The sequence below is a fragment of the Rana temporaria genome, chromosome 5, assembly GCF_905171775.1.
Source record: "Rana temporaria chromosome 5, aRanTem1.1, whole genome shotgun sequence".
Taxonomy (NCBI): Eukaryota; Metazoa; Chordata; class Amphibia; order Anura; family Ranidae; genus Rana; species Rana temporaria.
The window spans coordinates 180,470,900-180,488,541 of NC_053493.1; the positions used below are offsets into that span (position 1 = coordinate 180,470,900).

General features: G+C 41.8%; 1 protein-coding gene across 2 annotated transcripts in view; it reads right to left on the reverse strand.

Annotated features, from left to right (window-relative positions):
* Nucleotides 1-17,642, reverse strand: part of TGFBR1 (transforming growth factor beta receptor 1) — a 496,179-nt gene that overhangs the window by 213,709 nt on the left and 264,828 nt on the right. For both annotated transcript variants that reach the window (XM_040353433.1, XM_040353434.1), the window contains one exon: nucleotides 843-1,082. In XM_040353433.1, the coding sequence (XP_040209367.1) occupies nucleotides 843-1,082 (240 nt within the window). The remainder of the gene's footprint in view (nucleotides 1-842; nucleotides 1,083-17,642) is intronic.

The following is a 17,642-nucleotide window of genomic DNA, read 5'->3' on the forward strand; positions in this document are numbered from 1 at the left end:
CAAGATTCCGACTCCCCGCGGGGAATGGGCGTTCCTATGGAGAGGGAAGGTGATTGACGGCCGGCTCTGGCACGTCACGCTCCCCGAAGACAGCCGGAACAGGTCTCGGTTCTTCACGGCGCTATACGGCGCTTGCGCACAGACTATGCGCAGGCGCCGTGAAGCGCCAAGTCCTATTTCAGGTATTTCCGGAGAAGCGTGACATGCCATAGCCGGCCGTCAATCATGCTCCCTCTCCATAGGAACGCCCATTCCCCGAGGGGGGTCGGAATCTTGTCTCTACGATTACACTGTGAGTACGGGACTAAAAAAATAAAGACAGGCATACTGTAGCTCGCTCTACTATGCCTCATTTTATGCTAGAAGAAAAAAAAATAGGGTGAACCCACGCTTTAACTTCCATATCCAAACAGGAAGTGAGAGGAAATCCCTGCACATTAAAGGAATTCATTGGGGACCCCCAGGTCACCAGAACTAGTGTCCCCATTGGAACATTTCCCCCGCTATTACTTTTATGGGGACATCCCAAAATTTGGGGATTTTGTTTCACTTTCAATGGTAATGGTAAATAGGACAAACTGAGGTGGTGAATCTCCTTAACGGGGGCACAGAAAGAAAGACTGACAGGTGTTCTAATCTATCTCTACTCTAGCCAAAACTAAAAAAAAGTTTTGCCTTTAGTTATACTTTAAGATTTTTTACTTTGACATTCAAAGCTCTCTAAGGTTAGGGGGCAATGCATGGAGGGTCCGGTTTTTAAAGAACACTGTACTCTATACCATCATTCCCGAGTTGTCAGCACAAAAACCTAAGTAACTAAAACAGACATGTTTTGTAGTTACCTGAACCAGATCCGGATGTGGTCATATCATATATTAAATCTTTAAGCGTTGTTCCCTCTGATATGAAGGGCCTGTCCATTGAAGGATCTTCCTCATTTGGAACACGATGATGGATAACCGTGCGATTGTGGCAAATATATAGAATTAACATCAGTAAAATACAGATAAAACAAACAGGCCCAGCAATAATCGCTGCCAACTCCACCGGACTAAAAATAGTAATAGGTTTCGTTGATGGAACTGTAAAGAACAAATACCACACCACAGTATTACAATTTTGAAAAACAAAACTCTTACATAAACAATATTTGAATAAAAATCATGTACAATGGTTTCAGTCTTTAACCACTTCAGCCCCGGAAGATTTTCCCCCTTAATGGCCAGTCCATGTTTTGCGATACAGCACTGTTTTATTTTTTGAACAAAAAAGAGTGACAGTTAAAGTGAATTTCTTCATCAGTTTAGGTCAGGGGCCCTCCAGCTGTTTGATAGTTGCTGGAGCCTAGGCTAAACTAAATGGGACTTTATATGAGGCTATGTACATAAATAGACAGTAGCCTCCATCCCTGTTGAATTGGGAAAGGGAAGGACAGGTGGGACTTTAACCACTTCAATACCGGTCTTTTATACCCACCTCAATACCGGGCCTATTCTGGCACTTCTCTCCTACATGTACAAATCATCATTCTTTTGCTAGAAAATTAGACCTAGTACCTATGATAATATCACAGGGGATCTAAGGGCCAGGTAGCGGGCTAAAAATGGGGTCACCCCCCCCCACACAATATACATAAATTGAGGCTTAAAATCTAGGGGTGGCACCCCTCCAACATCTCATCAGGTAATGAAAGGGGTTTTCCGGTACTCTAAGGAGGGGACGGGGACCGGAGGCCAGCCCAACTAGTCCAACGGACAACAAGTGAAAACACATATGTTGCGCAAGTGAAAAGGGAAAGACGGTCGGGCGCGCATGAGGGAAGGGGGGCCACCATGGACCCAAATGCCTTTTTTTTGGGAAAGAAAATGGTTTCATGAATTAAAAAATAACAAAACAGTAAAGTTAGCCATTTTTTTTGTAAAATATGAAAGATTATGTTACACAGAGTAAAAAGATACCCAACATGTCACGCTTTAAAATTGCGCACACTAATGGAATGGCGCCAAACTTCAGTACTTAAAAATCTCCATAGGCGACGCTTTGAAATTTTTTACAGGTTACCAGTTTAGATTTACAGAGGAGGTCTATTGCGAGAATTGTTGCTGGCACTCTAACGCACACGGCAATACCTCACATATGTGGTTTGAACGGCGTTTACATATGTGGGCGGGACTTACGTGTGCGTTTGCTTCTGGGCGTGAGCAAAAGGCAAAGGCATTTTAATTTTTTATTATTATTATTATTATTTTACTTATTAATTTTTTTACACTTTAAAAAAAATTATTTTTTTAACACTTTTATTCCTATTACAAGGAATGTAAACATCCCTTGTAATAGGAAACGTGTGTGACAGGTCCTCTTTATGGAGAGATGCAGGGTCAATAAGACCCCGCATCTCTCCTCCAGCCTGGAAAGCATGAGATCGGTAATAAAAATGTCACCGATCTTATGATTAGTGTTGCTTACTAGCCGCAACCGCGGCTTTGTTTACTTCCGGGTACCTGGCGTGACGTCATCACATCGCGCCCGATGGCACGGGAGAGCCCGGAAAAGCACCGGATGGTGACGGGAGGGGGGATGTCCCCTCGCGCCGCCTATAAGAACGATCAAGCGGCGGAACAGCCCCTATGATCGTTCTTATGGTGCACAGAATCGCCGACACTAAAGAATGATATTTGAATGATATCTGCAGGCATCATTCAGATATCCCCCCACAAAGCCCAGGACGTCATATGACGTCCACCCAGGATGGGAGATCCCATCTGTGGACGTCATATGACTATGGGCCAGTATTGAAGTGGTTAAATGAATCATGCAACCAAGGAGAGAGCACGTCAAAGTGTGTTTGGTAGGTAGTACATAGTAAACAAGAACCATAGAAGTAGCATAATAGCACAGTAAATAGCAAAATATAAAATTTATAGCACATATATTAACCGGTTAAGACCCAGAACAATATGCAGGTTAAGGACCTTGCCCCTTTTTACGATTCGGCACTGCGTCGCTCTGACAATTGCGCGGTCGTGCGACGTGGCTCCTAAACAAAAATAGAGCAACAATTTTGAAAAAAAATCAATATTTTTTGCTATAATAAATATACCCAAAAAAGATAAAACATTTTTTTTTCCCTCAGTTAAGGCAGATACGTATTCTTCTACCTATTTTCGGTAAAAAAAAAAATAAGCAATTATCGATTGGTTTGCACAAAATTTTATAGCGTTTACAAAATAGGGGCTAGTTTTATGGCATTTTTATAAATTCAGCGATTTTTTTTACGACTGCGACATTATGGCGGGCACATCGGACAGGTTTGACACATTTTTGGGACCATTGTCATTTTCACAGCGAAAAGTGCTATAAAAATGCACCAATTACTGTGAAAATTACAATGGTAGTGAAGGGGTTAACCACTAGGGGGCACTGAAGGGGTTAAGTGTGACCTCATGTGTGTTTCTAACTGTAGGGCGGCGGGGCTGGACGCGTGACCTCAGTGATCGTCGTTCCCTATATCAGGGAACAGACGATCACTGACATTTTCACACAGAAGAACGGGGAAGGTGTGTTTACACACACACCTCTCCCCGTTCTTCAGCTCCTGTGACCCGATCGCGGCGATCGGGTCCGCAGGTCCCGCGGTCACGGAGCTTCGGACCGGGTTGCGAGCGCGTCGCCGGCGGCACGCTCGCGTCCCACGGCTGGGCTCTTAAAGGGGACGTATATATATATATATATATATGTCTCTGTGCCCAGCCGTGCCAATCTGCCAACGTATATCGTCGTGCGTCGGTCCTTAAGTGGTTAATAACATAGTTATGACATAACGTGATATTGTGTGGGCTCACTGCCACCAAGAACCACACAAGTAGCATGCTAGCACAATAGTTACAGTACATATGATACATTGTACGCATAATAACATATAGTTGACATGGCTTAGCGACATAAGGTTCATATTGTAAATAAAAGTAAAAACCAGACTCACTGACGTGTCACTCCATCTTAAAGGGAAAATGTAGAATTGGGATTCATTGGTGGACTCCAATGGTCCCAATAATGGTAATAATGGTACAATAGTAGTCTAGATGGTAATAGGAGAGCACAAAAGTAAACTCAAGGAGAAAAAAACACGACAGACTAAGTCTGGTGGGTATTGCATAATTGTTGTGAACCACATACGTTACATAGTAATCCAATGCATAGCCAGTAATCAAATATATGATAGGTTTCAAACAATTTGATAACATAATAGTAGCATAGCATGGTAACATGTGAGTTCATATTATGAACAACATTGAAACCAGACCAATAGGCATGCATCTCCAAATAAAATTAACATTTGCAGACTTATGGTTCATTGATATACTCCAGTATGCCTAGTGTAGGTAGAAATGGTAATCTGGGTAGGACGAACATCTAGTAGCTCTACGCCTTTTGTGGCTAGCGCCACTCATCAGGTCTAAAAAGAAGTACATTATAGATGCAGATCAGACAGGATTTATGCAACAGAGAACGACATATGTTAATCTACGTAGATTATTTACAAACATACATGCTCATCATAATTGTGAAGGAACTAGGACAGTGGCCTCATTAGATATAGAGAAGGCCTTCGATACAATCGAATGGCCTTTTCTATGGGAGGTACTTAGACGAATGGGGTTCCCACTAAAGTTTATCAACTGGGTACGAACAATATATAGACAGCCCATGTCAGCAGTTAAATTAGGAGGAAAACTCTCATCCCCTTTTCAGTTATATAGAGGCACAAGACAGGGCTGCCCTCTTTCTCCAGCACTCTTTGCAGTAGGAATAGAGCCAGTGGCAGAGGCTCTGAGGACCTCGCAAAACATCCAAGGACTTCGAGTGTAGGGGGGGGGGGGGGCTGGAGGAGAGGGTAGCCCTGTATGCCAATGATATGTTGCTGTTTTTGAGAGATGCAGGTCCATCTTTGAAGGGAGCTCTGGAATTACTGAATACCTTTACAGTGTTTACGGGACTGAAAGTAAATTGGGGTAAATCATTGCTATTTTCCATTGACCAAGGAGCACAGGATACAGCAAGCTCAACTCTACCATTAAAATGGGTAACAGAATTTAAATATCTAGGCATAATAATATCGAGACAGGTGGAAGAATATGAGAAAGTGGTGGTGTAGGTATGGTGCTGTTCTAAACAAACCATGGGGGATAGATGTAATATGGTGCCCGGTTTGCAGAAGTGTTGAGGCTCAAATGAAGCGTGGACTATGCAAATATTATGAACCAGTATTATATTCTAGAAATAAAAAATACTACTAATAAAAAAAAATATTTTATGTGTTAGACCCTCAGCCGGGTCCTATTTGCAAAGTGCCCTTGTAGGGAATATGCTGGGTGCTGTTTCTGAATGTGATGTCAGACTTCAGTGAATCATCATATACATAAAATAGCATAAAAAGCATTAAGACACATTTCTGTCCAAGTGTTAGACCCTTGGCCGGGTATTGTGACTCAAAAAAATCAGGAAAAAATAAATAAATTAAAGTTCACAAACAAAGGTTAATTGAAGAATCATGAATAAAGTCCAGAAAAACCGTCCATTAAATCAATATTATTTTGTGAAAAAAAAAAAAAAAAAAAAAATACCTGGTGCTCTCTCTGGTTCCGCTTCCTGTGACGTCATTGTCTGTGTTCCACGCTGGTTCTGGCTGGCTTCCTGATTACTACAGGATGAATTTCTACACTCTTCTGCCTACCCGTGAGCCTGGATGCACCTGAGACCGAACCGCACTGTGATTACAGCACACAGATGAGCCCGTTTTTTATTCATGTTTTTCAACAAAGGGAGGCATTGTCCACATTTGAAAAAACCTAACCCAACATAAACAACTTGGAGGAGACGGTCCCGATTACCCCCAGGTTGCTACACAGTGGCACTGATACTGTGGCTGTGTCGTACCCCAGGAGGGGAGAAGTGTCTTGTGAGTGCTTTTAATCACAGAGCACGGTGTGACACGCACAAGAAAGAAATCTTGAAGGCTCTCACCCAGCAACTTTAAGCCCTAAAGTCACGAAGTAATATTGATTTAATGGACGGTTTTTCTGGACTTTAGTCATGATTCTTCAATTAACCTTTGTTTGTGAACTTTAAAGGAACACTAAAGGTCAATTGATTGCTGTAAGCTAGAGCACTTAAATATCACTTACCTCGTTTTTCCTTTTGACCTCCAAAATACAGTAATTCAGGTTTGAAAATGCCATTTCCTGTCTCTCCTCTTCTTGCTTTCCACCAGCATCTGAGCCGTTTTGCATGGTGGAAAGCAGAATGTGCACACCCCCTCCCTATGACTACAGCCCTGTGTGAAGATGCTCTCTTATCCCTCACAGGCATGGAGGCTAAGCCTAATGGGAACTGTAGTTCCCATTAGGCCGTGATGTAGCAAGAATGAATGCGCACCGCAAACCAGGAAGTCAGTGAGAATAACGATTCAGGAGTGAGGTGAGGTGAATAAAACAGCTCAATTTCAACAGGTATCAAACTAGTTATAATGCAAAACATTACTTTTTACTTTATCAGCTACTGTCAGACTTTAATTTAGGAGGAAAATATTTTTGTCTTTACAACCCCTTTAATTTATTTAATTTTTCCTGATTTTTTTGGGTCACAATACCCGGCCGAGGGTCTAACACTTGGACAGAAATTTGTCTCAATGCTTTTTATTTTATGTATATGATGATTCACTGAAGTCTGACATCACATTCACAAACAGCATCCAACCAGCACTTAGAATATTCCCTACAAGGGTACTTTGCAAATAGGACCTGGCCGAGGGTCTAACACATAAAATATATTTTTTTATTATTAGTATTTTTTATTTTTAGAATATAATACTGGTTCATAATATTGCATACTCCACGCTTCATTTGAGCCTTAACACTTCTGCAAACCGGGGACCATATTACATATATCCCCCAGGGTTTGTTTAGAACAGCGCCATACCTACACCCCCACTTTCTCATTCATCCTTTATTCCACCTAGTGGTAGTAAATTAGTAGGGGCAGCAGTTATTTTTCTATTTTATCTGCTGTGGTGTGTTTGGCCTCCGCTGCGCGGATCCACACCCCCTTCTTCTAGGTGGAAGAATATAAAAGGATGAATTTGGACCCAGTACTACAGGAGTATAAGAAAAAACTAAAGGTATGGGAGACGCTCCCTCTGTCACTACTGGGTCGCATAAATTTAATAAAAATGAAGATTCTTCCAAGGCTGTTATATTTACTTAGAAATTCACCACAATGGCTGCCCAGTGGCACAGGGGGGGTTAGCCTTCCCAGATCTTTACAAATATTATCTAGCAACACAGTTGATGACAGTAGGAAGGTGGCTGAATCCCGATGGATACGACCCTGCTACAATGGTGGAGGCCGCAGTGGTCCAGTCTCTGGAGGTCCTGCAGGCACAGCAATTCAAAAACAGATCTGTCCCCAAATACTCCACTATGGAGAAATCCTGAACTTACACATTTAGCATCTATTCAGGACCCCAGAGCATGGACAAAATTTTAAGTAAAAAAAATATCACAAGTAATACATTAGGGGAAAATATCCTCATTTGTAGATATAAGACAAAAAATGTATGTGCCTGAACATTTTTTTTTAGATATATGCAGTTGACACATGCTCTGTCAGCCCAGTTCCCTGAGGGCATTCCACAGTTAATAGAAACAGGTTTAGAACAAATGGTGAGAAAGAAAAGGGAAAATTGGATGATTTCAACTATATATACTTATCTAGTAAAGACAGAACCATCAGATATGAATAAACTATGTGAGTACTATCACAAAATATCTCCATCAAATTCCCAAAATTGTTGGAGATGTGCAGGCACCCCAGGAAACTTTATTCTTATATTTTGGTCCTGTCATTTTGGAGAGAGGTCTTGAGGGAAATTGATAAAGTGACATTAGTTCAGCTTGACCTAGAGGCAGTGATCTGCCTATTGGGACTAGTAGAGGAAAACATGACCCCTTTAGAAAAAAGAACACAGGTGGGCATGTTTTTCTTCTATACAAGAAAGGCAATAGTGTTAAATTGGAAGAAGGTGGAAGCTCCCTCGTTGGCACAAAGGAAACATTTAGTAAATAGCAATCTGTCACTGTATAGGGAGACATATTGTAATAGAGAAAATGGGGAGAAATATAAAAAGGTATGGGCAAACTGGATAGAGAACGTGACAACGGCTTCAGGGTAGGGGGGGTAAGGAATTGGGATGGAACTACACCAATGGAAGTAAGGGTTAAGAAAGAGGTTAAATGCATATAATGTATAAATATGATGTATGTAATTGTAATGAAATGATTTGTATGATTTTATTGTATGATTTTATAGAAATTGGAGTAAGTTGATAAATGTGAAATGTGAGAGATATACTTGGATATGAGAAAAGAGAAAAATTTAATAAAGAGATTTATTAAAAAAAAAAAAAATTGTACAATGTTAGAGAATAATTAAAAAATGGTTATATTATGTCCATCTAGATAAACAGAGATGGAATATAGGTATATATTACAGGGATTGACAAATTTGCTTGGAATCTAATGCCGCGTACAGACGGTCGTTTTTTGTGATGAAAAAAAAACAACGTTTTAAATCATGAAATAAAACGACGTTTTTGAAACTTAATTTTCAAAAACGACGTTGCCTACACACCATCGTTTTTTTCACAATGCTCTAGCAAAGCGAGGTTACGTTCACCACTCTTTTCCATTGAAGCTCGCTTCATAACTAGCTTCTGGGCATGCGCGGGTTTAAAAACGTTGTTTTAAACGTCGTTTTTTGCTACACACGGTCAATTTCTGTGAAACAAAAAACAACGTTTTGAAAAACGACACAAAAAATTCAAGCATGTTCGAATTTTTTTTTTGTCGTTTTTTTTCATCATAAAAAACGACCGTCTGTATGCGGCATAAGAGCCAGCTAAAAAAGTTAGGAGCCAGAAAACGCGCCCCGTCGCGCCAAGCTCGCGCGCAGAAGCGAACACATATCTGAGTAGCGCCCGCATATGTAAACGGTATTCAAACCACACATGAGATATCACCGCGATTGTTAGAGCGAAAGCAATAATTCTAGCCCTAGACCTCCTCTGTAACTCAAAACATGCAACCTGTAGAATTTTTTAAACGTCGCCTATTCCATGAGCGGATGCAATTTTGAAGCGTGACATGTTGGGTATCAATTTACTCGACATAACATTATCTTTCACAATATAAAAAAAATTGGGATAACTTTACTGTTGGCTTATTTTTTTAATTAAAAAAAAAGTGTATTTTTTCCCCAAAAAAGTGCGATTGTAAGACCGCTGCGCAAATACGGTGTGACAGAAAGTATTGCAATGATCGCCATTTTATTCTCTAGGGTTTTAGAATAAAAAAATATATATAATGTTTGGGGGTTCTAATTAGAGGGAAGGAGATGGCAGTGAAAACACATTAGAACTGCTGTTTTACTTGGAATGCCAACGGCCACCACCAGATGGCGCAAGGTCACAGAAGTAAGCTTGGGCCTTCACAAGTCTGCAAAGCCGCAGCCTCAATTAACGGCCGTCGTGGGGGCGCACGGAGACACAGGTAATTACCGCGGCGGGCGCCAGGTCACAATTTCTTGTCGCAATTGCGACCGGGCGCCCGGATATTTTCGAGTCCTGTATGTATATATATATATATATACACACACACACACACATCCGATCATACCTTCAGAACCACAAGAGATTTGGATGTAGGCATGGAGGACTGGAGGTTGGCTAGGGGGTCATCAACCCAGGAGCTCAGGAGCTGAGGCGGCACACCCCAAGGCAGAGGATGGAAATTGCAACAGCCAAAACAAGTACTCCCCAACAGTAGATTCCCATGTGAGAGCTGTATCATTGTGAGCGTCTGTAAAATAATTAGATGAGTGAACAAAAAATGGTGTATGGAGTGATATGTAAAGTAAAGTGAGATGACTTAGGTGAAAGTGACAAAGTTGGTAACAAAGACCAAAGAAGATAAGTGTCATAAAATCCTTATATCAGTGGTATACTGAGTGATAAGGTGGTAAAGAGATAATGTAGTATGTTAACACCCAGGATGTGGGCAAGAGTGCGAGTCTGGCTAGACCGTTTGCCAAAAGCATAGTGTTAGAAAATAATAATGGTAATAGATGAACAAAAAGTGAAAAGTAGTTACCGCTGTGGTATTTGTTGGTCAAAAGATTTGTGTATCCTGTCCGTAAAAAGGAGAGGAGAGAGGAGTAACAGCTTACAGCCATACATGTTACTCCTCTCGCTTCCTTTTTACGGACACGATGCACTTTATGGAATCTTTTGACCAACAAATACCACAATGGTAACTACTTTTTTACTTTTTGTTCATCTATTACCATTATTATTTTCTAACACTATGCTTTTGGCAAACGGTCCAATGTTGTTCATAATATGAACTCACATGTTACCATGCTATGATACGATTATGTTATCAAAATGTTTGAAACCTACAGTGCCTTGCGAAAGAATTCAGCCCCCTTGAACTTTGCGACCTTTTGCCAAATTTTAGGCTTTAAACATAAAGATATAAAACTATTTTTTTTTGAAGAACCAACAAGTGGGACACAATCATGAAGTGAAACAAAATTTATTGGATATTTCAAACTATTTTAACAAATAAAAAACTGAAAAATTGGGCGTGCAAAATTATTCAACCCCCTTAAGTTAATACTTTGTAGCGCCACCTTTTGCTGCGATTACAGCTGTAAGTCGCTTGGGGTGTGTCTCTATCAGTTTTGCACATCGAGAGACTGAAGTTTTTGCCCATCCCTCCTTGCAAAACAGCTCGAGCTCAGTGAGGTTGGATGGAGAACGTTTGTGAACAGCAGTTTTTTAGTTCTTTCCACAGATTCTCGATTGGACTGGACTTTGACTTGGCCATTCTAACACATGGATATGTTTATTTGTGAACCATTCCATTGTAGATTTTGCTTTATGTTTTGGATCATTGTCTTGTTGGACGACAAATCTCCATCCCAGTCTCAGGTCTTTTGCAGACTCCTTCAGGTTTTCTTCCAGAATGGTCCTGTATTTGGCTCCATCCATCTTCCCATCAATTTTAACCATCTCCCCTGTCTCTGCTGAAGAAAAGCAGGCCCAAACCATGATGCTGCCACCACCATGTTTGACAGTGGGGATGGTGTGTTCAGGGTGATGAGCTGTGTTGCTTTTACGCCAAACATAACGTTTTGCATTGTTGCCAAAAAGTTCGATTTTGGTTTCATCTGACCAGAGCACCTTCTTCCACATGTTTGATGTGTCTCCCAGGTGGCTTGTGGCAAACTTTAAATGACACTTTTTATGGATATCTTTAAGACATGGCTTTCTTCTTGCCACTCTTCCATAAAGGCCAGATTTGAGCAGTATACGACTGATTGTTGTCCTATGGACAGAGTCTCCCACCTCAGCTGTAGATCTCTGCAGTTCATCCAGAGTGATCATGGGCCTCTTGTCTACATCTCTGATCAGTCTTCTCCTTGTATGAGCTGAAAGTTTAGAGGGACGGCCAGGTCTTCGTAGATTTGCAGTGGTCTGATACTCCTTCCATTTCAATATTATCGCTTGCACAGTGCTCCTTGGGATGTTTAAAGCTTGGAAAATCTTTTTGTATCCAAATCCGGCTTTAAACTTCTCCACAACAGTATCTCGGACCTGCCTGGTGTGTTCCTTGTTCTTCATGATGCTCTCTGCTATTTAAACGGACCTCTGAGACTATCACAGTGCAGGTGCATTTATACTGAGAAAAAAGAGGATCACCGCTCCAGGTGGGTCGCTATGTAGAGTAGACTGACTCAGGATACCGTGGGTGCTGGCAATGCACTGACCATGCATGAGATACGAAGAGAGGAAATGGATAGCCGCACTCCAATAACCAAAAAGGTTGTCTTTTTATTCAAACGAACAGCAAGATGTTGCTGTTCGTTTGAATAAAAAGACAACCTTTTTGGTTATTGGAGTGCGGCTATCCATTTCCTCTCTTTGCATTTATACGGAGACTTGATTACACACAGTTGGATTCTATTTATTAGGGTTGTCCCGATACCGATACTACCAGTATCGGTATCGGGACCGATACCGAGTATTTGAGGGAGTACTCGTACTCCCGCAAATACCCCCGATACTGAAATAGAATACTTGTTCCCCCCCCGCCGCCTCCGCAATCCCGTCGCCGCAAATCGCAAAGCCGCCGCCATTAATCAGCGTGCGGGGAACATTACAGCTTTCGTTTGAATAGCTGTATCCCCGCCGGGTATAGACACTCCCCCTTGCGCGGGATTGGACAGATCATCCGTCCAATCCCGAGCAAGGGGGAGTGTCTATACGCGGCGGGGATACAGCTATTCAAACGAAAGCTGTAATGTTCCCCGCACGCTGATTAACGGCGGCACGTGCGGCATCATCAAGGTATGTAGGGGACATGGCTGCATTATGTGGGGGACATGGCTGCATTATGTGGGGGACATGGCTGCATTATGTGGGGGACATGGCTGCATTATGTGGGGGACATGGCTGCATTATGTGGGGGACATGGCTGGAATATGTGGGGGACATGGCTGGAATATGTGGGGGACATGGCTGGAATATGTGGGGGACATGGCTGGAATATGTGGGGGACATGGCTGGAATATGTGGGGGACATGGCTGGAATATGTGGGGGACATGGCGGGAATATGTGGGGGACATGGCTGGAATATGTGGGGGACATGGCTGCATTATGTGGGGGACATGGCTGTAATATGTGGGGGACATGGCTGCATTATGTGGGGGACATGGCTGCATTATGTGGGGGACATGGCTGGAATATGTGGGGGACATGGCTGGAATATGTGGGGGACATGGCTGGAATATGTGGGGGACATGGCTGGAATATGTGGGGGACATGGCTGGAATATGTGGGGGACATGGCTGCATATGTGGGGGGACATGGCTGCATATGTGGGGGGACATGGCTGCATTTGGGGACACATTTAAAAAAAATATCGGTATTCGGTATCTTAATATAAGACCCAGGCTTATTTTCGGGGGAAACACGGTATGAACCTTATGTCGCTAAGCCATGTCAACTATATGTTATCATTATGCATACAATGTATCATATGTACTGTAACTATTGTGCTAGCATGCTACTTGTGTGGTTCTTGGAGGCAGTGAGCTCACTCGATATCATGTTATGTCATTACTATTAATGTATGTGCAATAAATGTAATATTTTACATATTTTCTATTTACTGTGCTATTATGCTACTTATATGGTTCTTGTTTACTATGTACTACCTACCAGACACACTTTGACGTGCTCTCTCCTTGGCTGCATGATTCATTTAAAGTCCCACTTGTCCTTCCCTTTCCCGCCCTCCAGCTGTTGCGAAACGACAATTCCCATGAGGCATTGCAAGGCTGACAGTTACAAGCGTGACTCCCACAGGCAGAAGCATGATGTAGTTGTAGTTTTGCAACAGCTGGAGGGCCGTCAGTTTGCGACCCCTCGTTTAGGTCAATATGTATTCTTCTATATATTTATTTTTTACCAAAATCACAATAAGCATATATTGATTGGTTTGCGCAAAATATGGGATAGATTTATGGCATTTTTTTTTTCTATTACTAGTAATGGCGGTGATCAGCAATTTTTTTAGCAGGACGATGACATTGTGGCAGACAGATTGAACACCTGACATTTTTGACACTTTTTGGGGAACCAGTGACCTTACAGTAATCAGTGCTTAAAATATGCACTGTTATTGTACTGACAATAGCAGGGAAAGGGGTTAACATCAGGGGGGATCAAGGGGTTAAATGTGTTCCCTCACTGTGTGTTTTAACTGTATGGGGGACTGTGTGACTGGGGAAGCCCACAGTTCCGTTTTACCTGCATAGCAGAAAGAAAGGATCTGTGCGATTTCCCCTGTCAGAACAGGGATCTTTCTGTGTAAAGAAGGCAAAATTTCCATTCCATTTTGACCCGCTTCAGAAGAAGTTACCTTACGAAACGCGCGTAAAGCGGTTACACGCACTTCCGGGTGTAACAGCTAACTAGCTCAGTGGAACGCACGGCGTCCGGCAGCTGCTACCACATACATACCGGACTGATAGTGCCGTGTCTGCACATCTGCGATTATCGCAGGCAGCTCATCTTTTATTTACTATTTTTTCAACTTTTTTATTTTTTATTTGTAATTTTATGTAATTTTATTTGTAATTATCCTTGTCCTGATTAGTTTATGGGCAATACTATACACTGTTTGTACACGCTCATATTTTATTTAGCACGCCAAGCTCTTATTGGCAGTGCAATAAAGCTTACCCTGGTTTTTACATATCACGCTATGGGAGCCTATCTTTTTTTCTGGAGGAGTCTGGACGATTAGGAAGATCTTTGCCACCTGGTGGAAGTCATTCCCAGAGAGCTCAGGGAAGGAAGGATTGGGATCGAGAGACATCGCAGCATGTTTTGCACCCTACCCCTGCAGGGGTGAGGGCTTCTGGTGAGTGGGGACCCAAGTGGGGGAGCACCGGGACCACCGCGCTTACACAAACTGCATAGTGTGATCACCCAGCACAGCAAGAAGCACTGGTTCAAGCTGATTACTGCACTCAAGTTGAATTTGAATTTCAATTAACTGTTTGAGGATTCATTACTTTACTGCTGATTTTTGTGACATTTTTTACACATATTTTTGGATTGACCTTATGACTTTTTGGTTTCACTTTTTGGTGTTTGTGTTACACTTTTCATTATCCAACACAGTTGGGTACATATATCCAACTCTGGTTATCACAGGATTCAATACTTTTTGGTGATATATGCTGATGTTTTTTGCACAATTGTGCGCATACTATATTTATATTCAACTATTATGCTACGGGCATCACAGGACTTTATCTCACTTTAGGTTCACATATATTTATATTTTGCTAGCGGAGTTCTAGTTCAATTTATTTTTATTTTTATCTATTTTACACATATGCGCCTATTTTTATCCACATAGTATGTTTGGTCTAACTAGCAATAGTTTTCCACTCTAGGTACTCACTATATAGTTACATTACTTTGGTTTAGATGCTGCTTCATATTTTGGTTTAGATATACTCAGCTGTGCCTAGCATTATATCATAATTCCAGGCTGGTGGACGCCATTTCTGGTGGAACTAGTGTGCATTACTGCATATATATTGCCGTGTGCCTTTTTTTTTTTTCTTCTTTAGCCAGTGGCTACTGAACAGACAGCGCCACTACCCCCACACCCCAATTTTAAAATTTCCATTCTGTCACTGCACGGAACGATTGCAGGTCGCAGGCGGACATAGAGTCTGCCGGACCCACTGATTGGCTTCTCCGCTGGCCAATGGGAGCCCACAAATCGCCATGCAGGAGCTGACGTACACCTATGGCGATTTGTGGGATTAAGCCACATTGCCGCAGTATGACTGCAGTGGCTGTTTTTTTTTTTTTTTTTAACTTCATATCTTTAATCCATTTTACATCAAAAACATTCAAACCCCCTTCCCCTGGAACATTCAAATACAGTAATCATATCTTTAAAAACACAGTTCCCCAATCCTTATATTTGAGTTGTTTATTCCAGCATCCTTTCCCTCGCCTTCCCTTTAACTAAACTTCCCTCCATTATCAAACACATTTTACCCACGCTCTCATCCATCTACTTTCATTCCTCTACCATTCCCTTTTTGTCCATTTCATCTCTTCCCTTCTTCCTCAACTATTCAAATACTCCTTCTCTCCTACCACTTTTTCCAGATTTTATCATATTTTTTAAGAGCACCTTGTCTAATATACGCAACTCTTTCCTTCAGTATCGTTATATTCATACTTTGTTCCCATTCTTTACTGGTCGGTGGGAGGACTGTTTGCCATCTCTGTGCAATCAGCTTCCTTGCCTGGAATAGGCATCTCAGGATTGCCAACTGGATGTTGCCAATTTTCCCATCTTCGTCTGCCCAGCCCAGTACACATTATATTGGCTCCAGTTGTATGTGAGCTTCAAAAATCTGCTCACTGATTCCCACTACTTCCCTCCAGTACCGAAATAATGTCGGACATCTCCATCTCTGTTCTTCCGCATCTGGGGCAGCTAGCATCTGGTCTGCGGCTGAACCGGAAGAGCTTGTACGGGGTATAATAAGGTATAATAAGCTCTATTTAATAAAAACAAATAAGACATCCTCTGGGAGGAAGATAGTGAAACCAACGAGGTAAGTTCCAGCATTCTCTCCCACTGTTTCTCAGATATATTAACAACATCTCTTTCCCCCTTCTTCTTATATGTCGGGTCTTGTACTCCTCACAGGCTCCCCTTGTATATACTAGGATAGACTTTTGATATTAGGCCCTTTGATGTTCTTGTATTGATAATTTCCTGAAGCAGTGGGATCTTACTCCATTCCACTACCGTTCCTTTATACTGAGCTGCAAGAGCGTGCCTTATCTGTAAATATCTATAGAAAGATTTATTTGATATTGCATATTGTTCTCTTAGAGCCGGTTCACACTGGGGCGACTCGTCAGGCGACTCAGCTGCCTGACAAGTCGCGTCCCGTTCTATTCAATAGAACCGTTCTAATAGGAGCGACGCAAGTCGCTACGACTTAGAAAAAGGTTCTTGTACGACTTTGGGGGCGACTTGCATTGACTTCTATACAGAAGTCATTTTGCAAGTCGCCTCTGAAGTTGTCTTCATGTCGCCTTGCAGAGTCGCCCCCAAAGTCGTGCCACCCCAGTGTGAACCGGGTCTGAATGCCTGAAAAGGTTTTTACTATATCATCTTGATACAATTGGATAATGTATTTTATTCCTTGACTCTCCCATTCTCTAATTGTCCCCATCGTCTGTATTTCCCCTAAGTTGTCATTTTCCCACAAGGGTGTGTACTCTTAATCCGTTATATCCCAATATTCTCAGCATAAGGTCTAATGTTGGTAGTTTCTGAGTGAAGGATCCTGCCTCCATAGTTTCTACTAACAAACTATTTATAGTATTCTGTAGGAGTAGCCTCCTCTCGATTTCTCCTCCTCCCGTATTAAATCCCTTCATATGTTGGAGCTGTGCAGCAAGAAAATGTGGAAGTGCCACACCTCCTTCCTGCTTTGATCCTTGTAAAGTGTTTAATCGAATTCTTGTCACCCCTCTTTTCCAGAAAAATTGTATTTATCTTTTGGAACCACTTTTTGTATATCCAAACTGGGGAGTTTTGTAAAACAAAAAAGTTGCGGTATCGACACCATTTTTATTAGAGTACATCGGCCCGCCACTGATAGTGGGAGCCGCTTCCATATTTTAATTTTCCTCTTATATTTATCCAGTAGTGGGACCATATTGTCTGTGATATACTGATTAGGGTCTCTGGAGATATTTTAATTTGTTCCGCCTCTTGCGGCAGGGTGTTTTCTAAAGGAAACCCTGGTAGCAGCGTAGATTTTCCCCAATTTATGGTGAGTCCAGAAAATTGAACAAAGTTTTTAATTCCTTCCATAGCTTTTCTGAGTGACTTCTGCATATCTCCTAAAAGCAGGAGAAGGTCATCAGCATGCAATACCACTTTCTCTTCTAACTCATCTTGTT